Here is a 27,329-nt window from a genome sequence, read left to right on the forward strand (position 1 = left end):
TATTTTTGTATTTGTGGTGACTGCTTGTGAATTTTGGAGTGAAATGCAGTTTTCAAGTGGGCTTTTCTTAAACATCCTAATGTTTTTAGTCTGGTATTCTTACTGAAAATTGTAAGTCGCATAAAAATGATTACCCGCAGAATGTGATGGCTGATGCGATCAAGCCAGACTTAGATGACAACTTAAGTTCTGCGATGTTTTGGTATTTTGGACAAGAGGCTTGAAATTTAAGATTTTTTTTTGGTTAAATTATTTTCCATAAACTTGTAATTATTTCCGAATTTATTCTATGCCATTCGTCAGAAATGAAAAACAAAATTTTACTTCGCAAAACTTCAGACAGTATTCTTTATTGTTCCTTTAACTGACTAATTTAAAGTGACTGAATTTTAATACTTATTTATAATAATTTTTTTTATATTTAATGGGTAAAAAAATAATTAGCCATCATAATTCAAACAAAATTTTTCTTATTTCCTTGCATTTTTTTATAGAGACATGTCAATGGGTAAATATTAAAATTGAAGTCATCTCAGCGGGAAAAAAAAACCTTTCTTTGTTTCATTTATTCAAAAGTTGTAACTTTGTTTAGATATTAAATAAAGAAATTATCGTCTTAATACCCTCAGTTAGTATTATATCACAACCTTATTTTTTTTTCTTCAAAAATTAGTCATCATTTGATTTTTCAGCAATTCTGACAATTATTAACATTACAGAAATTTTACAAGTAAATGAAATAGTCAAAACATTACTCATATTAGATAAGTAGATGTCAGTAAAATGGACACCAAACTGTTACGGAATGTAGAAAATACAAACTCAAGTCAAAATCCAAAATAAAAGAAATACAGGAAATACCTTTTGTATGATCTAGATAGCATTATATTTAGATTTCAGTTACAATCATTAAAATTTTCAATTGTTTATAATGAATATCAACGATTTACAAATGCCAGATTCGTCTGAAAAATCTCCATATTATTGCTAATTTCTAAAACATAAGATATTTTCTAAAGGGTTAATCAATGTACCCGCTGCCGCTGAGGAATTAATTCAAAATGGAAACGTCCACTTACTGTTCAAGTGTATATTATCAGTGTCGCCAAAAGAAGAATTTCCATTTTTTATTGGATAGTTATTTCTCATTCTTAATGTGTTTTAGCATCTACAAATATGCATTCATATGTGATTTTGACTAATTTTATTATAACAATGCTTATAATTTGTAAATTACGTGATTCGAAAGTCCGTTGTTATAGAGGAACCATTGAGCTTAGAGATACCAAATTAAGTATGTGGAATATTAATATTTTCCTCAAGATTTTCGAAGTATATTGACGTATAAAAAACATCCATTTTTTCTCTAATTTTACCAAATTTTTAAAAACATTTTTATACATAATTTAAATAATAATTCTTATTGTTTTAGTTACTGTGTTTAGAACTGGACTATTCAAACTATAAAACGTTGTATCATATATTCATCACATTTTGTTGCAGACGGAACATTTGGTTCAAATGTTGGATCAAGTTTCATCAAATTTCATAGTGCCGGCTTTACATTGGCTGTTTATTTGAACGCTGAATTTTGAATTTCTTTACAAAATTTCACACAGTAAGCTATATAATTTTTTGTATTAAACGAAGAGTTGTATATGCTTTATTTGCATTTTGTTTACATGGGGCTTAGCCCCAACTCACATTGAATTCATAAAGATGAAAAATGACCAGCGAAAGAGATCATATCTTTCATGAGTTCATTTGTATTCTGTCGCATGATTGAAAATGTTCAATAAAACAAACTTTCTTTGATTCCATCATTTCTTCTTTGTCATATTTTCGAGTTCTTGCAGCATCGATGAATCGAAAGTCCCGCAGATGTACTTTCCGGGACTGTTAGGGTCTTGAGACACCCAGAAGTCGTACACCAACTCGCGGAAGCGGTCTGAAGTCATGGCATTGCCATTAGAACGATCTTCATCCTGTTAAAAGAACAGAATTATAGTTCAAAAATGATTAACCTAAAAGTGAATTTGTACACTTGAAAAATATGTAGAAAGATAATATTTCTCTAGCAGTCGTATGGTTATTTCAAAAGACGGTGCCTGGAGGAAACCAGTAGGAGTGGTCTCCTCAAAACTTTCTTGCATACTCCCTTTACAGGGTATTGGCGTACAATAGTTACGAAATATTAACATTTGGCGTAAATTTAGCATTTTTATTGAATTCATCGTGCCATCTTTGACGATTAATCCCTGGCATGCTGTAAGGGAGTATGCCAGGGATTATATAGTATTCGAAGGTCGAATTTGTGTTTTAGACTATTTTTCAACTAATTGAAACCAAATTTTAACACTCCACCAAATTTAATGTCTTTGAGTCATTGCGTTTTTGAATTATCACGATTATTTAGTTCTGAAAATACAGACCGACAATCCGTGGTCGTATTTAGCTCAAAATTTGATAGCTTTTTACTCTATGGATGTTAAACATATGTACTAAATTTTATTTATCTAGCTCTCTTCGTTTTGTAATTATCGTGTTATCTTATATTCGAAAAGACGAACAACCTCTGAATAGATTTTACTCAAAATTTAATAGAAATCTGAAAATTTGGTTTAATTACCGTATACCAAATTTCAAACATTTAGCTCAAATCATTTTATTTTTTTTTTCATAGACAGATAGACAGGCGAACATTTTCCAAAAATGTATTTTTCTAATTCAGGGAGGTCTAAAATGTGGAGATTCATCAAAATCTCGAGTTCGAATTTTTTAATGATTACTATTCGTTTCAGTATCCTGAGACAACCACTTTTAGATGATTCTGTCATACTAAGGGGTGAAAAGCAGAAGGATATGCGCATCTCTGAGATTTACTTAATTGTTAAATGTAAATTTTTTCTTTCATCTTTCCTCTCACCCTTATTTTGACGAGTTAAATCCATCTTAACGCATGCGCAGAAGCACGAAGGATTTTAGGATCCGTTGACAAACATTTTAAATCTTAGTATATTTGTAAGCAAGATAAAATAAAACACCAAAAGTGGAAAAGAAAAATACTTTCTCTATATTATGTATACAAGAAAGTAAAAATTAAAAAAAAAAATGGTTTCAAAATTGGCACAAAAATGGCGATTTTACAGATCATGCACAATATTATTTTCAGCATATTAATTTTTTAAGATGACACGCAATATAGTCACCTAAAAAAACTTAAACATCGACTGCTTTCCAAAACAATCATCAAATTTCTCAAAAATTTTAAATCTTAGTATATTTGTAAGCAAGATAAAATAAAACACCAAAAGTGGAAAAGAAAAAAGTCACGCAAGGAATTTGGTTAATTTATGCAGTGAAATGAAGCCAAGAAGTAATCTTAACTGAAATTCCATGCAAGCCATGAAACGTCTGGGGGATATCTTAAAAACATTCTGGCACCATTCACAATACTGGCGCTGCACCAGATCAAAATCAGTGTAACAAGTTGGATAGAAATATGAACTTGCTATTGTCTGAAGCGCGATGGGAAAAAGTTCAAATTTCGTTAAGGAACGATTACATGCAAATCAGTTCTTACATTAACCATGGTCTCGAAACATTCCTTGGCACGGGAGACATCCATGTTGTGCGCAGTTAAGTACTTCTTGTAGTCCTTCAAGCAAAAGAGACCATCCTCTGCAAGGGATAAGTTGAGTTCATGAATATTGAAAAGATATATTTTTATAACAGAATACTTCTGTTACCGTGCTAAGAACATAATATCTGTTGAGGTGTAAAAATGAATCCAAACGGTGAAACAAAACATTCACAGTTTAAAATAATAAAAATAAAGGAATATAATTGAAGAATATAATGAATTTTAAAACATATTTTTATTAGTGTAGTAAATAACAGAAAATATTTTAAAATCTGGATGGAGTCAAAACAAAATCGCAAAAACGTGAAGCACTGTTAGAAATTCCCCCAATAAATTCAAAAATTCCATCACATTTAAAATACATTTCAGTTGTATTTAATGTTAGGTAATTTTTTTTCTGGTGTTGTATATAATAGCTTAATTTTTTATGGGATTGTTTTTATCATATGAAGCTTTTAGCACTATTTGAATAGTGTCATAAAATATTATATAAAATAGGATTTCTCTTAGACTATGTAATTAAAATCATTTCAGTGAGATTATTTGAAAATATGAGATTTGGTACATTTCCAATCGCAAGGAAATGCAAATTCAATCACTATATGAATGAATTAAGTTAATTTTATTAAATTAATCACTGAATTGAAATTTTTCAAATATTTTTTGAAAAGATTGATTATTTCTTGCTTTTTAATTTTATTTTAGTATACATCGATTTGATGTGCTTTATATGGCCGTTGATTAAATTTTTTTTTTCAGATTTAAAGTAATATTTAAAATACTACAGAAAAAAAAATTTAAGAAATTTAAAAACACAACTGCAGTTGTAGAATTTTTCTTTGAAGCATTAAATACATTAACTAGCTCTAAAGTAAATTCTCACTTTTTCGCAGTTTAATGTTAAACACTTTTAAAAAGATATTTCTCAACTCAAATTTATTGAATGAAGTTGTTTTTATTTCATTTGATGAGTTTTGTTTAGAGAAATATTTAAAAAATTGGCTTGAAATTTGAACTTTTTTTAAATATCTGGCATTTGCTTTACTTAATTTCAGATTTTAAGTTTTATATTAATTTCACTACAACAATTCGGGTTTGAAGCTTTGGCACAATTAAAATGAAAAAGAAGCTTCATTCTGTAAAAAAATGTACTATACAGAAAATTCTGATAGTCGCTTCTTTTAAATTATTTTTTAAAAACATTTTTCTTGGAGAAATAAATTTCTTTTTCCGATTATTTCACTTACGTTTTCATAACATTATTATTCTTTCATTCAGTGTGCAAAATTATCTAGTTATTTAGTAAATTCTTTTCACCTGCAAATTTATTGTGTTAAATTTGGCCATGCTCAGATATATAGCTGAAAGCACCCAATATTAAAATTATTTATTTCAAAAGTAAGTAGAGAAAAAGGAATTCATTTTCTTATATTTTCCAATTTCCATTAAATTCCTGTTTTTCAGCATCGTGAAACAGCAAAGGAAATTTTTACTAGTTATATGCCAAAGAAGTTTATTCAATCAATGAAATAATATTTATTCATTTTGTATTTTGATATAAAGTAATATTATTTCTATTTTGATACTAAAAAGACCGATAATTCAACACAGCCATTTTGCTAATGAGACAGTGAGCGCTTGCACTTGATTGAACAGGTTATTGAAAGGGTTTGTTAAGCGGAGTATAAAAATAAATCGAATGCAAGAACGAGAATATTTCAAATCTTATAAAAGCAATATAAAACCTCAAAGAAGTATTAATTTTTACTTTATTTGTCCTATTTAACTTCAGTATGAATTCAATTCACAATAAATACAGCATATTATTTAATTATTATGTGACTTTTTACTTTTTCGCATACTAAGTATACAAAGAAAAGGTCTAATCTTATAAAAATATCGCTGATTCTCCGATCCGCCCGAAGGCACATGGATAAATAACATTGAATGATCGGACCACTGCAACAGCAACATTGGTGGGTATTGGGGTTGAGTCCTAAGGGCCATCACCGGCCACGGTACAACCCTTCCCTAAGGAAGTACGTCTCGTCATCGATGGGACCCTCCAGGGTGGCGAGATCAAACCACCATGTCGGAAGCATCTCATCCTCATTTCGAGGTGCCTCCGGGGTGGGGTGGGGGCATGTGTGCGTACATGATAACTGAGATGCACAAGATCTATATAAATGAAATTTTGTATGTGAATTTGTCATTAAATTATACATTTGTATCAAATTTTGGATCAAGTGAATAGAAAGGAAGACTTCGATTTTCTTAACTGCACTAGGAAGAAGCACAAAATGTGTCAATACACCCCCTGTCACTATGCCGTTGATGAGTATATTCTCTCTTCAGAAGAAAAGAAAATCTGATGGATATCATTTCAATCGATGACCCTTTCTTGAGATCCAGCTAAAACTATTTTATAATTTTTATGAGTATTGCATTGATTTTAAATGCAATAATCATTCCGACACTTCTGTGAAGTGTTCAAATATATAACATGGCTTACTGTTGGAGTCCATGATGAAGAAAAACAGTTGCAAGTAGGTCTGCAGGAAGTCTGGGAGTTCCTTATGGCTCTTGGTTTGTGCTCCCAAATTCGAAAAGAACTTCAACCATTCATCGAACTCCACTACTGCATCCTACAAAGCAAAATATACCTTAGTATTATAAAAAAAATAATATTTTATGAATGGATCTATCATTAAAATTAGAATTCGACAAAACAGATTTAAAACGTAGTAAAAATAGAACCAGCATCAAAATATAGCATGCCATCTGATCATGGCCTAAAAAACTGCAATCAATTCCAAAATATATTTGTATAGCCTCTAAACGGGACATTAATATAGCTAAGCAATGTAATAGAATTTCAAACCTGCAATATTACAACCCTGCATACATACGCTCTAGAAACGAGGATATGTCGAGGTATAGTAGTAGCCATTGGCGTAACTATCGTAGGGCAGACAGAGTATATGCACTGGGCACCGTTACAAGTAGGGATTGCAATACCGGTATACCGGGATATCGAATACCGGTATTTTGAGCCATTTGTACAATTTCGTAATACCGGTATTCACAAGTTTAAATACCGGTTTTTCGGTATTTACTAGAATTTTTTTAAATTGTCTCCACTATATGTTCAGGTATCGCGAACATAGCAAAATAGTATAGGTTTTTGTTTTTATGTCTCCCTAACGGGCGAAATTAATTAGTCAATTAATGGCTTAAATCTAAATTAGCGAAACATGGATTATTCCTGAAAGAAAATATTGTATCCATAACGACTGATGGGGCAACAATTATGAAAAAAGTTGGAAAGTTGATTGGTGCAAATCAGCAGTTGTGCTATGCACATGGAATTCAATTAGGAGTAATAGATGTATTATTCCAAAAAAATAAAGAACAGAAGAATCCGAATACTGTGGATATAGAAATTTCGGATTCCAACTTTGAAAAGAGTAAGAGTGAGAGTGATATTGACAATGAAGATAATGACAATGTAATTGTTGAAGAAGATATTGCTAATGAGGTTGAAATATTAACCTATCGAGAATTGCTTCCTATAATTTATAAAGTTCGAAAAATTGTTAAGATATTTAAAAGTTCTCCTATAAAAAGGATATATTACTATAATATATACTAACTGAAAATAAAACAGAATATATGTTAATATTAGATTCTAAAACACGTTAGAACAGTTTACTCCTTTCGACTTTAACCTGTAAATTAATTTTTCATATAGTGAATTCGACTTAATATCCATAACTATATCAGCTCTACTTCCAATAAAACTGACTATTGAGGAATTATGTCGGAGAGATTCTAATTTATTAACAGCTAATACAACAATAAATTTCATGTTGCAGTCACTGAAAGAACAGTACACATCACTATCTGAAGAATTATATATTACATTGAAAAATCGCACAGAAGAAAGGCATACCGAAACAGAAAAGGTCTTATGGTATTTGCATAATTATAATGATTTTAAAAATGAAAAAGAAGAAATGAAATTAACTTATTCAAATCTGATTAAGTTTATAGTAAATTTTCTTAAAAATTTTTACCCACAAACCTATCCACATTCAGAAGAATTCGGTTCAATTATCGAAGATTATGATGTCACTACTGTCGATAGTGAAAAGGAATTGTCTCTTGAACAAAAATTAGAGTTAGCGATAAATAAAAAAAAATTCAACGAGCCAAAATACAATACAGAAATCAGCTATATCCAAAACCATCCGACGAGAAATCGATTTGTTTGAAGATGAGGGATTTAGAGGTAAATACTTGGAAAAAGTATATCGTGCATTGCTAACAGTACCACCAACTAGCGTAGATGCCGAAAGAACGTTTTCGACAGCTGGTAATTTTTACACAAAATTACTTTTCAGGCTTAATGACAGTACAATTATGTTTTTTAAGATCACATTTCAAAAATTTGTAATAGTATCACAGACTGAATAGTGATATTTACACTTTTTTGTGATTTAAATAAATAAGATATTTCTTTACTTTTTTGTGATTATATACTGTTATAATTTATAAGTTACAAATTATTTTTTGTGATATTTACATTTTCTAACAAAACTGGTAAATAAAACAAAAAAAAAAAAACATCTGTGTTTTCTTTCTTTTTCTAAAATTTCTAATACCGGTATTAAAACCGGTATCCCGGTATTAAGATTTAAAAAATACCGAATACCGGTATTGAAATTTTGGTCCGGTATTGCAATCCCTAGTTACAAGGGGGCGCAAAATTGAGGAATCAGTTTGTTATATTTAGCATGAAAATACTTCTTTTTTTCTCTCTCTCTTTTACATCTTTTTCTCATATTTTTAAAAATTGCATCATCTGCAGCAATTATTTTGCTTTTCAGTCGTAATGTAGTTTAAATAAATATTTGATAATTAAATATGAAATTATTGTAATTTCAATTATTTTCATGCTTGATCCAAATGATAATCAATCTTACTGTCTCATACCGTTCAAAGAATCATTTTACTTTTTATTAATAGTTCACTGAAAAAAAACCAAAACTTTAGCGAAATAAGCTGCAAAATGTGCAAAACATTTTCATTGCGACCGTGCAACCAAATTTCTTTCCAATACTTTCTTTCTTTCACCACAGAATATCCCCGAACTTGGAATCTCTAGGATTCCCTGTCGGTTGAAAGGTATTTCCAATACTGAGACTTTTCTTTAGGCACTGTTTTTTTTGGGGGTTTTTTTTTGTAATTTTCTATTTAATCCCTGATTGTTTGTAGTAATCATTGCTTTTAGAACACCAAAATTAAATATGTTCAGTAACTAAACTAAAGTTCGATAATCTTAAGAAATTAACGCTAGTTCGGCGCAAACTAAAATTATAGTATTGATATCATTAAGCTTTCATTACAATTTTAATTTATTGCTTTCTGTTATACAGTTTCAGAGAAAGCGTTGGTTATGCAAATTATTATTATCTTTTTAAAAAAACAAAGAGGGAGTAAATTACACGTTTTTTTTTAAAGGAAGACATTGTTTTGTGTTGGTCTTGGGCACCGTTTTATGCAGGTAGGCTTTTGGTAGTAGTGCTAAATCCCAGGTTCGTATCTCATTGAAGATGAGGGTAGTGTTGTTGTTTTGTCTTTTAAATGGTCCTTTTTTAACTAAAATTAAATTAATTTCAAAGGAGTTAAAATTAATTTTTTTTAATTTAAATTTTCATGTACATTTGAACAATTAGATAAGGAGTGTCGTATGGGCAATAAAATAAACATGTAACAAAATAAATCATTGAAAGGAATATGCTATAGGCGTAGCAAATAAATTAACCAAATGAGGATGATAAAACTAATATGATTTACAAATCTTACCTACCATCTTTTGTTTTACATGAAAATAAACAATTATTGTTCCAAACCAAAACAGAATGACGATATTCTCATATGTGCTTCAAAACATCTACATTATTTTTCTCGTATGCTTAAACAGATAACTTTCAATTGAACAGTATATAAACATAACATGATAAGGAAAAATATAGAATTAAATATATAAACAAAAAGCAATTTAATTTTTTATATAATGATAACTAATCAATGAATTGCTTCATAACTTATTATAAATAAACATCTTCAGTAATCTTTTGACAACATTCAGATTACCAATTAACTAATTTAATTTAAAAAATTTAAAAATTCTTCAATATTCCTATGTAGTCAATCCATATTCGTGGACTACAAGTCAGCTTCAATTCATTTTTGAAAACTACTGCACAGCTTAAGAAATGAAAGAGAATGAAACATCACAGCATCATGGGACAACGTGTAGTTATTTCTTAAACGGCATGAGGAGTTGTATTTTTGATGTTACCTGAATTGATTCCTTTATAGAAGATTCTTTATTTACAATTCACAAATTTGATTTTGAAGTAATTCGATTCATAAAAGGAATAAAAATCATAAAGGATATATATCTTGTTCAAATTTTCAATCGTTAATAAAACTTTTTATTTATACATTCAAGTTCAAATACATTTTTTTAAACTTGTAGTGGATGACACTTGATGTTAATACAGTTTTTTAACATTAATTAATTAATTAAATTTGTCCAGTAATTTCTATTTGGTCGCCAATGCTGTCGCTATGTCGCCAAATAGTCACCAAGTTTATCGCCAAACTCTGAGATTACTGACGCTATAGCCGATCATAAATAATATATATAATCATAAATAAGATATATTTAATATTAATCATAAATAAGATATATTTAAATAATAAAAAGTAACTAAAATAAAAAAAATTGTTAACCTAAGTAGGAATTGACTAAATTTTTTTATATATATTACTTGTTTCTTTTTAATTTAACCAGGATTTGTAATCAAAAATATAATCTATTGATTGCTTTTGAAGGCAAATAAAAAATGGGGCATTTAAAAAATTCGAGACAGTCAAGTTAGAGTTGATGTGTAAATTATAGACCTACACGAGTCTGTTTTTCGATGATGAACTACTGCGAAATATTTAAATGCCTGCGACTTCACTGTGCCGTTCTTTACCTGCATTAAAACATAAAAATGAAAGAATTTATCACAATTGTACGTTTCTATGAACTCAAAACTTATTTCAAGGCTTAAAGTCACAAAGAGGCAGCCTTACAGATCTTTTTAAGTCATTTAGCTCGATTGCCATGATTAATTTGAGAAGACACTTTATTCAAGTATTAAACTTCAATTCTAATTATTTTTCTGCTAAACTATACTTTAAAAGATTAAGTCAGCAAGTTTTCCTGTAATAAAAATGCCTTAATTAGGCAGGTGCGAAGGCAATGGAAATGATCTGTTTGAAGATAAACACATTAAACTATTTTTCTGAACAGTCAAACTTGTGTGAAAATTAAGAATAAACTCATAAAAAAACCTAGTTATAAAATATTATACTAATAAATTTTAATTTATTACATGATATCAAAAAATAAGACTCAGAAAATCAACTTTAACAAAGTCTGTGAACCAAATGAAAAATGCATTAAAATGTATTGGAAAATGTATAACAATTTAATGACAAGAAATAAATTGTTTTATTCACTGTATGGCATCAAAAATTTCCAAAGAAAATGTATTACGGTGAAAAATAGTAACTGAATAAATGTAATCTTCATTTTTACAAAAGACAGAAAAACAGAAAATTTGTAGAGGACACTACCAAAATAAAAATAAAAATGGCTCCAAAATGTAAAAGAAATATTTAAAAGATCTTGGAAATTTTTAATATTTTTCTGTTATTGGTTAAATATTTTTTTCTTTTATACCAATGATACCTCCTCTGATTGTGATAGATCTTTAAAACTGAGGCTAAATGCGAAAAAAATGTTCAGACAAAAAAACGCAATTGTACATCAAAAAGGGAAGAATTTCATGACAAGTCACAAGAATTGTTCCCAGAGATCATGATAAAATTATTTTTGTAGTCTGAATCAAGAAGTCATCAAAAGGAAAAAGTGTGATGCCCCCTGTTTGTCAATACAACTCGGGGAATCTCGGTAATACCTGAGATAGAAGTTTGATATACTTCTTTATGGAATCAATTGCTTTAATAAAAATGGACCTTTTTGTTTGGTACAATCAGCTCTACCACGGTAAACAATCTTTTGCTGAAATGCAAATCTATCTACCAATTTCTGAATACTATCGTACAACTAGGATAGAGCTAGTGAACTCCTTTTTCTGATTCAATTTCCCCGCATATTTCCTTAACCCACTAGTGGACATATGATACAATAAACATGGGGTATTATCTCTGATTGGATAATTCTTCACACTAATACTTGAAGGAAACAAATATTTACAAACTTTACTTATAAGCACCAGAAATGTGTACCTTGTTGAAATCGGCGTGATGTGTGAGTTCATCCCACCATTTTCCTAAGATAGATTCCCATCTTTTGAAGACGTCTTCGTCTAATTTGCCACGACGCTGGATCTTGGTGTATTTCTATAAGTAGAAAAAAAATTATAATTTAAATATTATGCGAATGTGGGGAACAAAATTTACTTCAGATTATACATAAACATTTTACAAAGAACAACCTGAGATCAACTTTATACTGAATAAGAAACATTATGCAGAAAAAGCAGAATCGGTAATTGAAATTCTAAGACTCTATAAGAAAGTACTTTCAGTTTTATCATCATTCAAATGTTAAATTCTGTCCAAAGTAATCATTACTGAAAAACATTAAAATTAATTTGAAAAAAATTAATTAGTCTTTTGTCTTGCTTCTATAAATATTGGTTTTCAAGTTGTGGTTAGTTGGTTGACTTGAATTTTTTAAGCACAAGGGCCATTTTTGGCCATATTGCGCCATCCATTTTTATAATGTAAATACCGTTAAAACGCAAAAGAAATGTTGACATCCAAATTTATCAACTAAATAATATACTGAAAAAATATTGGAAGAGTAAATAATATATAAATAACGAAATTCTGAAAAAAAAATTTTCTATTACCACACACACAAAAAAATGCAGTTGTAAATTGTTGATCAACAATATGTTATACAAAACTTTTTAAAAGTAAATGTCTTGGTCAATAAATTTTGTTTTAGTACAGTATATAATGTTTTAATTTTATTAATTAGCTATCCTAATTATTTTGCTCAATTATTTTTTAATATATGGAAAAAAAAATTTAGTGAAACTGATCAAAATTCATGTTCAGCTTTAACTATTACTTACTAAGGAAAGTTAATAATTAAAGCCAAAAATATAATTAATTTTGTGAATATAATTCTATATTTAAACTGAATTGTATAGCAATTTTATAACATTCAGAAATTGTGACAAATATTTCAAATAGAAATCATTTTAAATTTAAACAAAAAAAAAATTTATTTTTCCAGGATTGGTAATATTAATATTACGAAAGATATTCAATGAAAATAGAAGCAAAAATATTTCAAAATTTGAAGAATGGATGATTGCTGAGTGTAAGAGTACTTTTTATAGAAAATTCCATTTCTTATAAGAAAAATAGATGTTAACATATTTATATAATCAATAATTAATAAAAAGTTCTAATGTCTAATTCCCCATATCATAGCATGATGCATTAGCTGCTACATTCTATAAGTAAGTGTTAACATCACACAGTTATAAAAAAAAACCAGAATAAAAACATTGCCATGCTAATAAAAACGGAAATAAAAATTCTACCTCAAAATCAACATCTAAAAAATACCTTTTTTTTTTTTTTTTTTTTTTGTATCGTAACATTAATATTGGCAAAAGCACGCGATCGAAAAATTCGATTGCTTTGAATTTATTAACAAAATAAAAACCATTATCTAAAAAAGTTGGGAAAAAAAACTGTAAATTTATTCGAAAATAAATTGAAGTCAATAAAAATTGAAGTGTTTTTTAAATGATGTAAAGATTGTTTTTGTATAATTATATAATCCGGAATCATTAAAGAAAAACTTTAAGCATTTCGATAAATTTCTGAATAAAAATGTAGTTAAAATTCTAAAAAATTCTTTTAAATGAGGACTGGAATTCAAGAAATTACTGTGCGTTAACTTTAGTAGTTCTAAATGTAAGGATATTTGCACAAAGAAGGCCATGAAGAACGTTTCTAGAAATATTTTCCTTATATAATCTCCAGTTATCATTCCAGTTAACAAGCATATCATGTTAAACTTTAAAACGGTATTAAACTGATGGTATTCTGTTCTTCACAAAATCCAAAAATCCAATTGTCCTTTTAACATATAAATCGACATAGATTGGCTGACTTCAAAATAAAATCTGATTTTAATTTTTTGTAAAGCAAATGATATTATGATTTGAAGATATATATATTGCCTTGAATATAATGTAATTTCATTGATTTAAAAGCAAAATACTTGAAATTTGAAAACAGTGAATTTTTTTTCCAATTTTTTCTACTCTGACGTTATTTAAAATATGAGAAACTGACGATTTTAAGCCTCATGAATTCTTCCCTATGGGTTAATACGAAATACAAAGCAATCGCCTTTCCTTTTATGTTGATTTAACGAAGCTGAACAATTATCATCAATGAATTCTAGCTATTGTAGAAATAGGTTGGTGCATTCAGATGTATCGCGAAGATAATTGCTGTCTTATGAAACGCTTTTCTTTATTGTATATGTTTGTTTATAATCCAACAGACCACTTTCTAAATTGAAAAAGAAATTGCGTCTCTAGTTCAATCAGGAATTCATAAGTATTGACCATCATAACAAAGCTAATCAAGTTCTTTCATTTATTTTTTACAACAATTAATCTATTCCACTCTTTTCTACAGTTTGGAAAGTTTTGTGCTTACTTTCGTTGCATTTAAAAAAACTGAAGAGCTGAAATGTTGCATTTTAAGCATCTGCCCGTTCACCGATTAACTCCACATTTTGATATAGATTTGTAATTTTAGTTTCAAAATCGTATAGTAGACTTCACGTCCGGCTTTTGAGTTCAGAAATGCATAGACAAGCAAATTATGAACCATGAATTATTTCATAAATTGTTGCAGGTCCATTAATCCTTAATCCATATCCATATAATTTTATCTGTCTAGATTCTAGAACTAACATGAACAAATACACAAGGGTGTTAAACAAGCTGCACTCTGGTACATGAGCTTCGTCCAAAATTCGAGAAAAAAACCTATTTTGGTGTAAACATAACATTTTCCAAATTTAATCCTTCTAGCTAACTGCGATTTTGAGTTATTGGTTCACAAATAAATATAATTGCAAAAATGCCTTTTTTTCGACTCAGAGAAGTCTACAAATCGGAGACTCATCAAACTCACGAGATTTTTGAAATTATGACATTTTATGTTTGAATACTTGATACACAAGAAAGTAAGGAATTCACTGATTAAAGTCGCTGATCTAAATGTAACTACTAAAATTATACTACCTCTGCTAGCTGTCGGAAATCTTCCCATGTGAGTACACCATCACCATTGATATCTGAAAAAAAATTAATATTAATTTTAATAAAAAAATTTTTAATAAAAATTAATTTAATTAATATGAATGAATAGATAAGAATTTCCTTATTTTTGAATGCTAATCATTTGAAAATACGGATTACTCTCTGTAGATTCTTGAAACATACACCTTTTACATATACATAAATTCTTTCTTGATATCTGTACGAGCTGAGAAGTCACGATTTCTATAAATGTCAATATTAGTCTGAGAACTTAACGCTATGCATTTGTATCCTGCTAGATCAAAATTTTTCCTTTTCTTAAGATATTTTTCCATGTAAATCCAGCACTTTCACTAAGAATTTCAAAATGGAATTTTTGATGCTCCAGAAATCCGCTTTTTTCTTATTTTCTATTTGTGTAGCTGATCTTTGGAATATAAATGCATTTTCTCACTCATGTTGAGTTTTAAATATGTGATTGAAAAAATAATTTAGTCAGAATATTCAAATTATTTGATCAAATAATGAAAAAAGTGGTTTGTAAAACTAATTTAGAAAAAAAAGATAGGTTTGTAAATTTGTTATACGAAATGTGTGTTGTAACTATGCCGTTAGAGTGTCAACATTCCTATCGCTTATAGCTTAGATTGACTGTATTAATGTCCCGTCTCGAAGCAGCCCGATACCCATTTTAGGATAGGATTCTGTTATTTTGAGTTGTGGACAGATGACAACCAGCATCTTTCCAAGATTTTGCACCACATTCGTAAAAGGGCTTTTGACTTAGACTGATTAGCTTACACCGCAGATTTACACATCGAATGGATCTTGAGCCAGCGACCTTGCACTCATCAAGCCGAGACTGGTTACCCTTGTCCTATTTTTTGTGAAAAAAAAATGATTTTTAGTAAATTGTAACAAGGATGGAATTTTCAACTCCAGTGTTCTAGTCAGTGTTTGCCCAGAAACTATATATGACGATTCCGAATTCATAGTACAAAATTTAAGGATTGGCACAGGACACTATAACAGTCATTTATTTTATAGGAATATTTGGTCGCAAATGACGTGGTGAGGTGAAAACACAGGAAAACAAAAGGACGAAAGGAAAGACAAAATGTTTATTGACAACGTCGTTGAAAAGTGAAATGTTTACAATTATTGCTCAAAATTTCGTTTACTAATAGTGATACATGCTCGATAGTGTTAGTAAAGTCATTTGCGTACACGACCAAAGATACCAGATATTTCATGCGCACATGCAGCAGCTATAGATATTTGGACAACGAAATCCTCATCTGAGTCCTGTAATCATAAATTGAGTACACCGACCCGTCCTAAGGTACATGAGGAAAAAATCTGAATGGCCGGACCACCGCGACAGCAACACTGACCTCAAATGTGCTGGAGTCCTAATGGCCATCACTGGCCACGGTACAACCCATCCAATGGGAAGTAATTTTTGTCATCAGTAGGGGGAAGCCAACCCCCATCATTTCTATGCCCACCAGGGTGGCGAGAACCAACCAACATACCAGAAACTTCTCATCCTCATTTGTGAGGTGCCCTTCGGTGAAATGATGGAGAATCGTATAAAAAAACTCTTCAGATATCCCTACGAAAAGTTATTGATTTTTTATTGGTTTAGTTATATTAACGTCCCGTTGCAAAGCAACACTAGGGCTATTTTTGGACGGACCTCGTAATTTTAAACCGCGGTCAGATGACGAGGACGACACCTGAGCTGGCACCCCCCTCTCCAGAACACACCACACCAGCAGGGAAAAGTTATTGAAACTGTATAAATTGGGAAATTAGGGTGGCCAAGGGACTTTTCTATTACTCTCAATCCATTTCGCCCAAAAACTCACTATTTTGTTTCCTTTCCATTAACTTCATTTCTCTTTCCTTTCATCTCTTATTTCCTGTGTTTGAGCCTTACAACGTCACTTGCGCTTTTGCATTTCTCTACAATGTACAATAAATGGCATTTACATTGACCTGCACCAACCCTTAAAGCTTGTGCCATAATTTTCTATGTTTAAACCTCACCGCGTCACTTGCGCTCCTACATTCTCTATACAATATACAATAAATGATATTTATATTGGCCTGCACTAACCCTTAAAGCTTGTACCATTAACTCGGAATCACCCTGTAGATAAGTAAATTAAACCTCGAACGTCTGCATTTGAGGGAGAAATAGAAGGTTGAATTTACTTACATTATTAATGTTGCTCTGCACTTCCACAAGTAGGGTATTTGGTGCCGGATACAAATTTTTTTTCGCGCTGTAATAATAGTATAGCAAATACAAATAGCGCCCGGCCAGTGTTATATATTATTACACTGACATTTTCATTTCAAAAAGTGCTATTAATACACTAATATTTTGACTCCATGAATTGGAAACTCAAATATATTTATAATTCCATGTAGCTCGATTGCTAACATCGAACTGAAATTTTGTGGTTCTGGGACTCGAAAATTCCTCAATTTGACAGTCGCTTACAATAAAAATAACAAAACACAATTCATAAAAATGAGTTTGATGTTATTTCATCTTTAATGAAATCATTTAAAAATGCGATAACATTTTGAATTTTTCTCAGAATTTCATTAAAGTTAAATTATGAAAAGAGTAATATTAAACATATAGTATTAAGATTTAAAATATAAAATTTTAAAAATAAAAGATTTTGAAACTCTCTTTATATAAAAAAGAAGCTTAGGTCTTTTTGTATAAAGAGAGCAGATTTGAGCCTAACTTTAAAAGAAGGATATAAAGTGTACATGAAAACTAATATTCCATGTTCCTTTTACATAAAAAGAGATGCGTTTGTTTTTCTATAATGCAAATATTATTTAATTTTTTTCTATTTAATCGTCTCTTTGTTTTTATTCATATTTAAATATTCATAAAAAATCTACAAAGTGAGATAAAAGGCGGGATTGAAATGGTTCATTGTACTGAATCCAATTTATAATCCGAATATTGGCTTTGTTCCCAACTTCTTGAAAACGTGATAGATTTGGATTGATGACAATATAAGCTGGCGCTGTCTTGCCATTCACGCTGTCATCAAAATTTTACTAACAAATAATCATGTATTTTGCACTTTGCGCGCATATGTACGTAATTTGAATGGAACATTAGATTTAAATTCAAAAACTTCAACACTTGTCCGACTGTCATGCAACTGTCTATCTCATATACATTGTTTATAATCTTTTTCTTAGAAAACTGCACTTCAGCAGAGATGTTTGGAGGTGAGAAAGAATTATTTTGAAATCGTTCCAAAAGTTCGCCGAAACAAAGAATTAACATTTTGCAAAGAAAAAAAAAATACTAAACAAAATAAAGATCAAAAACACCTTTGTAAAAGGCGACATACAGCGAACCAATCAGAACAAGGCTGTTTTGATGAAACAATATCATAAATTTAAGGAAAAGTAGATAATCTACATTAATAATGTATTTAAAATCATAGAATAAAACTTTCAGTTAATTCTTTCTGAAAATTAGTTTAAAGTTTTAGTATTCTATAGTTTTAATTTGATAGTAACATAGAAAAACTTTACGGACAGATGAATTACAGAATGATATTATTTTGAATTAGAAATCTTCTGCCAAAAGTTACATTTACCAATTATATATATCATTATTTTTTGCTTTGAAACCGCCATTCTTCAATTTTGAAATCGAGTCTCTTCCACCAGACTTCTATAATCCTTCGTATCCTTAAATGTTCCTTCTTGCCATGTAGCATACGTAAATCAAGAAGTTCATTTCTGTTCATTCGCTAGTTAAAGAATCATATTAACCCTTGTGACTTGAATGATTAAAGCAAAGCATGACTGAGAAACTTGAATTGGAGGAAAAATGTTATGGGTTCTATCCTGACTGCCCTTACTATTCGGAAGCTGAATTTTCAGTTTAGGAATGAATAACTCTTCGCAATTCAGCTAGCTTCTAGAAGTTTCCACTTTTCTACCAAGCAAAACACAAATGACGGTAATTTTCTCAGAAAGTTTCCTAGAGAGGCAATCTACTTCTATATACTAGGGCTAAACTGAGACTTCTGTCCTAGGGTCCTGCTGAGCTTTGGTGGTCAAAGATCATTTTAACCTGTGAAATGTGCTGCAGTTCCTCTTTTTGATGAGTCGTTGATCTACGGACTTGTTTTGATTTCGCATGAGGCATCCAGTGGTACTAGTAAAAAACAATCAGATTACAGTTTTATGGAATACCAGATATTTCTGCAATATCCCCAATAACATCTTCGCTCAACTTTTTGTATTTTTTTTTCGCTATTAAAGAAGGATTTATGTGTAAAGCAGAGCATTTCTCTCTTTTTTTTTTCAAGTTGGTTTTAAAAAATTAAAATTAGGCATTTAAGCCACTACAGTTCTTATGAAAGCAAATGACGTGTTTTAGAAATTACAAACAATTTGACTAGAGAATTCCTTAAAATATTGGAGAGTGCAAAATAGTTTTGGTAAAATAAAAGTGCAAAATACGAAAAAAAATTCAGATTTGAGGTTGCAAACATAATTTAAAAAGCATTAGAACATAATACAGTGAGAACATAAAATAAACAAGCAATCGAGAAATGGATTATTTCATGTAATGTGGCGATATTACAAATGTCGGTGTTGCCCGAAAAGTGTTCTAAGCTTCTTTGATCTTATTATTGCCGTAATATTTAATTTGAATGAAAATGGTAAGAATATCATTTTTAATGATTTATTGGGGCGTGTAATCCTCGCATTATGCCTAGTAATTAATGTCCTAATATTATGTATTATGTATTGTCTAGAATATCTAGCACTTTAAGAAGACATTTGTAACTTTGTATTCTTATGATTTTTTTTTATTTATTTATTTGATTTTTTTTTCAGCTTGGCGAGATGTTATTTTGTATCTTCCTGAATCGAACATATCAAGTTTTCAATAATAAAATACATTTACAAAAAATAAATTTAAAGTAAAATAAAATGCTTAAATCATCTAATTTTTATTATAATGAAGTCCCTGTTTCTGGTTTCAGTACAAAATTGATGTTATTTACAATTACATAAAAGTCAATTTCTTTTATTAGTAAAAAATTCACAATTACTGAATCCTCTTCTACAGACAAGATTCCAAACAAACTGTATATTTGTTTTGTTAATAATGAATTCTATATTTAAAAAATCTCACACTTACCCCAGAACTTGTGGAATGTGTATAGATGTTTGTGACGAAAAGTGGATCCCATTTTCTGAAAGTAACAAATAAAAATTCATATTATTTAATTAAAGATGAATCTTTATTGGTCAAAGTGCCGCAACACTCAAACAAAAGATTGTAACTTAAATGCCCCATTTACCATAAAAAAATTAAAATATTTATGAATCTCTTATAAATAATTATTTTATCACATAAACAAAATGATTTTTTTTGTTAAATAATCCAAAATAGAGATGAATTAATAAATAATATGAATAATGTTATTGCTAATATGTTAGCTGTTACGTTAGATTGCTAATATTTATTAAACAATATAAACAAATTTGAAGAATGAAATACGAAAATGTCATTTTAATTCGAAATTGAGACCTAGTAGACAAAAAAATTATCTTTATGATTAATGCAGGTAAAGTGAGAATTTCAGTTTTCTATATACTCTAGACATAATTTTCCCTATTTAGTTTTCATATCGGCTAGACTAATCGTATACTGTTTAAACGGGGTATAAATAGTTCTATAAACAACGTTTCTTAGAGCAGAAGTTAAAAACCTATAAACAAAACAGGAAAGTTTAAGTTGGGTTTACTTTTGCTCTTGTTTGCTTCTTAACTGATCAATGAATCAAATAAAAATTTTCTAAATTTAATCGATTGGATTTAACATAGCAATACATTCAAACGAAAGAGTTCAAGAAATTATATCCTGTTTCGAAAAATGAGTCGTTATACAATGGCAAGCTCACCCGTGGCTAATTTTTAAGATTTAATATTCACTTTAACTTTGAGTATGGAATTGCTTATTAAACAATTAAAAAACAATAACAAGTATTTTTTTTTGTCATTCGATTAGCTTTAAGAAAGGATAGTTTAAAGTAAAACGTTTCGCCAAGTATATATATATTTAAATCAATAAAACAGAATTAAAATGCTACGATGCTAAAAAAAAATTTTGAGAATTTAAAGGAAACACGTTTCAAAAGGTTTGAGGAACTTTTTTTACAATAAATTTTTTTTAATTGAACTACAGATGAAAAACAAAATCGTTGCAATTTTTTTTAAATCGTTGAGATTGTAGCATCGTCGCATATAATAAAATCTGTTCTGTGAATTACTCGAAACCATGAGCACTTACAGTTTGAGATCCCAAGTCTAGAAAACAGGAGTGCACCTCGAGTATGAAAATAGGAATGTGCTATACAAGCAAGCAGATTCCTGACTCCCACACAGAGACTTTAAGATGCTAATTAACGATCATATCAATAATGCTTGGACATACCTCTAGGTAAGGGCTTAAGTTCTGATAGCTGGTAAGCGGATCTCAGCGCTCGTACAACCAACATCCATGATGGACAGGTCAGTCAATTTGAGACTGACATTTTTTTACATTTTGTGACTGAATAAATTTCATTTATAATTACTGATTCAATTTTATTTTGTTGCATAATATTTGGGTGAAAATAAAATGTTCATTAGGAATGTTCTCCTTTTTCGAATAAATTCAAATTACGGCGAGTTTCTTGCTTAGCTACATCGCATTTTGAAAATAACTAAGACTGAATTTTGAAAGAATACTTCTTCCTTAAACAGAATCCAATTCAGCTCTTGATACAAATCCATAATTTTTGTGCTAAGACGTGTGATTTTCTCACTTCGATTTGTAAATGCTCCTTTTTAAGACTTTGAATATCTGAGTTTCTCTTCGAGCTAAAGCAAATTCAGTGTGAGTTCTTCCAGAAATGCGAAAGATATCGAAGTAGTACAAGAACTCATCTCACATTTTTTCTGCATATCTAGTGTGAAGCTTTGAAGAAAATCAGATATGCGTGCATGCCGATATTCAAATTTTTTTTCTGGAGCTTCATCAAACAACAGGTGTTTGCTCCTCCAGTATCAACCGACATTGGTAAACTTAAATCATGTATGTTTGAAAGCTTTCAAAGCATCACATCAGAGATCATGAAAGAGTATGGGAGGAGATATCATATCCCCTAGATCTAATTCATGATTGGAGGGACTTACAACAAACTATTGTAACTGTATTCACATTAAAGTTATAACTGTTACATGTCATTTCTAATGAACAATAAGGTTATGATTGGTTTTGTTTTCTTTTAATAACTTTCCAAGTTGGGATTTTCATTTAAAATCACTCCGCATAAGGAAGTAAAATATACTTCAGGTTTCCATCAGACTTCTGGCTATTAGAGCTGAAACATGTGATTAAGCAAATCAATGAGAATGTTCTCCCTTCAACTTTCTAAGATATAAACACAAGATGGAATGTTTTCTGCTTCATAATATTATAAAGAAAACCGAGTATGGAATTTAGATGCTTTCTTTTCTATCTACTGGGCAAAATTTTGATATAGATCTAAAATTTTGATGGCAAGATCCTATCCCAAATTACAATTACCTACAGTGATGGATTTATATACGTATTTTCCGATCCTAGGCAGTGCACTCTAGGAATACCCTCTTTTAACAAGGCTGTCGAATTTATTTTCACATTTTAGCACATTTTTAACATGTTAATTATTCATTGTAGATTATTATATTTTTTTATTTTATTAACTGTATGAATATGCATCAATTTTCATTCGTCTATTATAACTCCCACGTTTTGATCCCTGTTTGTAATCAATAATATTGCTGAAGCAGTACGATGTTTACAAAAACTGGGATAATAAAGTGAAATGATACGAAACAGACAGAAATCTGACTAATTATATTCGATAGGGTATTGATGTTATCCCAATATGTGATAATTCATAGAATTTGCATTTTTGATAAGAAATTATTTGACAGCTAGGAAAATAAATATCCTTAATCGACTTGCTTATGGCCTCTTCTCATTCTTGGAACTCTTGACAGCTACCTAGTCTTCCTAGTGGGAAATTCACTACTGGTAATCTAAATAGTTGCATGAAAAAGTTTTCGCATTAAAAAACACTAAATTATATGGGCTAATAGATAGTCAATTCTCATATGTTTAATTTCAATCATCCAAATATATGAGATTTTGAATTAACATGAACATGGACGAACTGACAGACTTCTTGCAAACAAATGGCGCCCAAAATTTGATGCAAATGTGCAGTTTCACTGTAAAAGACTCGCACTAAATTCCATACGTCTAGTTCGTGGTATTTTAGAGTTATAATATTCACAGACAACAATATAATTCAAAACCAGATGAATGATCCCCATCCAAAACTTGCTAACTTACTCTCTTATGAAGGTGAATTTGTGTTTTAGATGAGTTTTTCTAACTGATCGAAACAAAAATGTTGACACAAAATTACACTTGTAGTCACTAAATTACATAGCAAATTTGATATATTCTAAGTCACTGCGTGTTTGAGTTATCACGTTTACATGTTTCTGAAAGTACAGACCGATAGACAGTCAACTCGTAGTTGGATTTGGCTCAATATTATATAGGTGTCTAAATTATAGATACTAAGTCTGTACATCGAATTTTATATATCTGACTCTATTCTTTTTGTAGTGGTAGTGTTAACTTATAAGCCAACAGCCAAACGATTTCGAGACGATTTTTCAAACGACGACGACAGATAGACTTCCTCTGAATAGATCTTGTTTAATTTTTGCTAGAAATCAACAAATTTTGCATATAGATCATATACCAAATTTTATCTATCTAGCCTAAAGCATTTTTTAATTATCTTTGTCACAGACAGACAGATAATTTCCAGAAATGTGTTTTTCGAACTCAGGTAGGTCTAAAATATTCGTCGAAATCCCCGAATTCGAATTTGTTGACGATTACAATACTTTCCCTACACTTCGTATAGGAGGAAGTAAAAATAAGTTTATCTCAGAGAACCAAGAAGTCTCAACTGAGGACATAAAAGTCAAATTTTTTGGCGATTTTAATACTTTTTTGTTGTTGTTATAAACTTCGTATGCAACAATGTATAAAAGAACCATATTCTGATTCCAAAAGTTTTTAAGATATAATCAAAAGTATGGTTTAGAAAAACGATGGCACAAATTATGAGTTCTAAAAGATAAATAAATATGAATGCCAACAATAAGCAAGATGTAACGAAATAAAAAGTTTATTGTAAGTTTCAGGGAAAGGTAAGCCCCCTCAAACTAATTTCTGAACATCAATCATAAAACGTTTTGAAACCATAAAATTCATCTAAAAGAGACATTCATGTTTTTCTTCGAGCTAATAGAGAAAAAAAGGAATCTTACCGTTGGGTCTGCGAGTCGGGATCTGAGAATGCTTATGTTCTCAAAATTCGAGATCGTCAAGCGTGGGCTGACTTCTGGCAGACTCCCACTTCACTTATTTATAAATAACCATTTTCGCGCTTTTTTTTTCTTCCATTCTCTCAGAAATGAGTCTCTCTGTTACGTCACTCACTTGACGAAAGAGTAAAACCTGCGCATGCTCCCTGAAGTGCAAACTGGGAAACATTGTTCGTAGCTTGTAACCCTTATGATTCGTTAAAAATGATTTCAAGCTTCTTGCGGTGAATGACTCAGGTTAAAAAAAAAAGTATACTAGTTAAACAATTCAGATTCTTGGAACAAGATTACGATTACGAAAAATAGAGAATTTATCATCGATGTCTAGTAGAAATTGTTTTCATTTGAAAATTTTACCTTTAAAAGGAAATGCATTGCCGACTCTGTTATTTAATATGAAATGATAATCTACTAATATAAATAATTAGTAATAATTAATATATAGTATATTTGTATTAATTAGAATGTTTTTTAGTTCGAATTTGTGGGCAATTCTCTAATCAACTCAGTTTTCCAATAACGTATTATTAAATATGGTCAGCCTTCTTTTTTTATTTTAGTAACCTCGAATTAAAACTGAAAAACATTTAAAAATAGTTTTTATTTTAAAATTAATTTCATTAGTTAAATATGTCTGTATTCAGTAATCGCGATAGTTCTTTTAATACAGTTATTTCACTCAGTAAATTTACTGCTATATAATATATTTAGCCAAAAAACGCGATACATTAAACGTGGATTTTCAATCCGTGAACATCGGATTGAAATTATTGCATGCTATTTTTTTTTGTTGTTGTTGTTGTTAAATTATTTTTTAAAACTAAGAATTATCAATTATAATTATTACTGCATAATTATTACAAAATATATTTCATGATTAACACAATAATATCTGAAATGATCATTCAATAGCAATTGCCTTGTTTCATGGTATTGCAATAAAAGCAGAACTTCAAGATAAAAATGAAAATATGCTTTTATACATCCAATTATATTAGAAATAAGACCGACAGTATTTAAATACATGAAAACAATTTTTTATTAATATCAACTTTTAAAGTTAAACTTAAACTGTAACTGTCACAGAATATTTTTTAAAAATCCATAAAAAATTATTAATATTTTAGAAAGTTCTTTTAAAAACAGAAACGAGTTTATTATGTTGTTGTGACTTATGGCACTTTAGAAGCCCGCTGACAGATCTGTCAACGATTTAAGCCAAATGAGCGTCTGTTGTTTTTTCAATAGCGCCAACTAGGGCCAGGAGTACGACATAGCTACTTCGTGCGTCACATTCGCATGTACAACCCCTTTTTATAGGGGGGGAGGGCGCATACACACACCTCACAGTCAGAACACAGAAGAACAAGCATGCCTGAACCGGGATGCCCAGATCACGGGGAAGACGCACTACTCCTATGCTAGGACGCCGGCACGAGTTTATTATGAAAAAATAAAACGAATTTTCACTCATTGATCATCAAAAATAACAGAAAAAAAAAACCAAATGAAATATTTCTAGAAACAATAAAAACGATTTGAATTTCATTACAAAAAAAGAAATTATTGTGATAAAATATACGTAAAAACATCTTTGAAAATTATATTAAAATTAGACAAAAAAATTATGGCAACTAAATTGTTATCATTAGAAAGGTAATCTTTTGAATTTAAGGTAGTGAGAGGTCATTTTTGTGCTGCGATATTTTCAAAAGTTATGGTGGAAAAACCTCAAAACATCGCTTAATTTTTAAATAATTTAAATTCTAATTTAAATTTCCAAAAAAGAATTTTCTCCAAAGTATATATCCTCACCTTTTAAAATATATGCATGTCAAATTTAGAAGCTCTGAGTATAGTGATCTGTCCTGTAGAATGTGAAAAGATACACATTCCCCTTTATTATTGGTAGAGATTTGTAATTATAGAGGCGGAACAATCTTTTGGAACAAAAAAAAATGAGTCGCGAAAGAAGGAAAGATGAATAAGTTCTGTTATAAATCCTTCTCTTTGGAAGACTTAACTCTCAGGTCATGCAAAAGGAAAAAGATAATTATTTTTTATCTGACACAAAAGAATAGTTTTTATTATTTCAAAATTTATTTTCGTCTACTATTAAAGGTGCTGATAGAGTACTTTGAGTATAATGACAAGAAAATTATAATTATCTTTTTTCTTAATTTCTAAGGTTATTTACTTATTAATGGCTTATGAATTGCATCCTTAACGGTCATTTTTCCCCGATGAGTCTAATCTCTGAAATGAAAGATTAGCGGCACGAGAAGTTTATAATGGATCTGTTATTATTATTATTATTATTATTGAAATGATTAAATTGGTATTTTTAGAGACAAAGGCTGTTATCCATTAATATTAGAGAGTGACAGATAATAGATGGCAAAAAGCTCCAGGTACAAAGACACATTTGCAGATAGCGTTTATGAGAAACTGATTCGGGTCAAAACTTTCAGAGACAAGATTTCTCGTTGATTGAAAGTGAGTTGCTCCAAAAGCTGTACTATGGATTAAACACTTCAAACCGTGCACAAGAATACGTTCAAAGTCATTTTCTTGGTTATAGAAGAGACATTCAGGTTCATCACAAATTTCTTCAGTTGAGCTGAGAGTGATGATCAACCGGGTATTTAGGCATGTTATTATTACATTTTCTCTTCTATTTTCAAGTAGGGTATAGATTAGTTCAAAATAGATGAAGTAAA

General features: G+C 29.8%; 1 protein-coding gene across 1 annotated transcript; it reads right to left on the reverse strand.

Moving 5' to 3' along the window:
* Nucleotides 1-1,628: 1,628 nt before the first annotated feature.
* Nucleotides 1,629-24,654, reverse strand: LOC129972802 (sarcoplasmic calcium-binding proteins I, III, and IV-like). Its single transcript, XM_056087077.1, has 7 exons — nucleotides 24,553-24,654; nucleotides 20,306-20,360; nucleotides 15,079-15,131; nucleotides 12,017-12,130; nucleotides 6,156-6,288; nucleotides 3,584-3,681; nucleotides 1,629-1,985 (listed from the first exon to the last, which is right to left on the reverse strand). The coding sequence occupies exons 2-7, from the start codon at nucleotides 20,355-20,357 to the stop codon at nucleotides 1,821-1,823; spliced, it is 615 nt and encodes a 204-aa protein (XP_055943052.1). The 5' UTR covers nucleotides 20,358-20,360; nucleotides 24,553-24,654; the 3' UTR covers nucleotides 1,629-1,820.
* Between the last annotated feature and the right edge of the window lie 2,675 nt (nucleotides 24,655-27,329).

Source organism: Argiope bruennichi, chromosome 6, assembly GCF_947563725.1.
Source record: "Argiope bruennichi chromosome 6, qqArgBrue1.1, whole genome shotgun sequence".
Classification (NCBI taxonomy): domain Eukaryota; kingdom Metazoa; phylum Arthropoda; class Arachnida; order Araneae; family Araneidae; genus Argiope; species Argiope bruennichi.

Excerpts from the sequence above, each read along its gene's own strand:
- LOC129972802 (XM_056087077.1), bottom strand. The coding sequence starts at position 20,357 with ATGGGATCCACTTTTCGTCACAAACATCTATACACATTCCACAAGTTC. Across the intron at positions 15,132-20,305 it reads CACATTCCACAAGTTCTGGG|ATATCAATGGTGATGGTGTA; the intron begins GTAAGTGTGAGA and ends ATTTTTTTTCAG. Across the intron at positions 3,682-6,155 it reads CTTCATCATGGACTCCAACA|AGGATGGTCTCTTTTGCTTG; the intron begins GTAAGCCATGTT and ends TATCCCTTGCAG.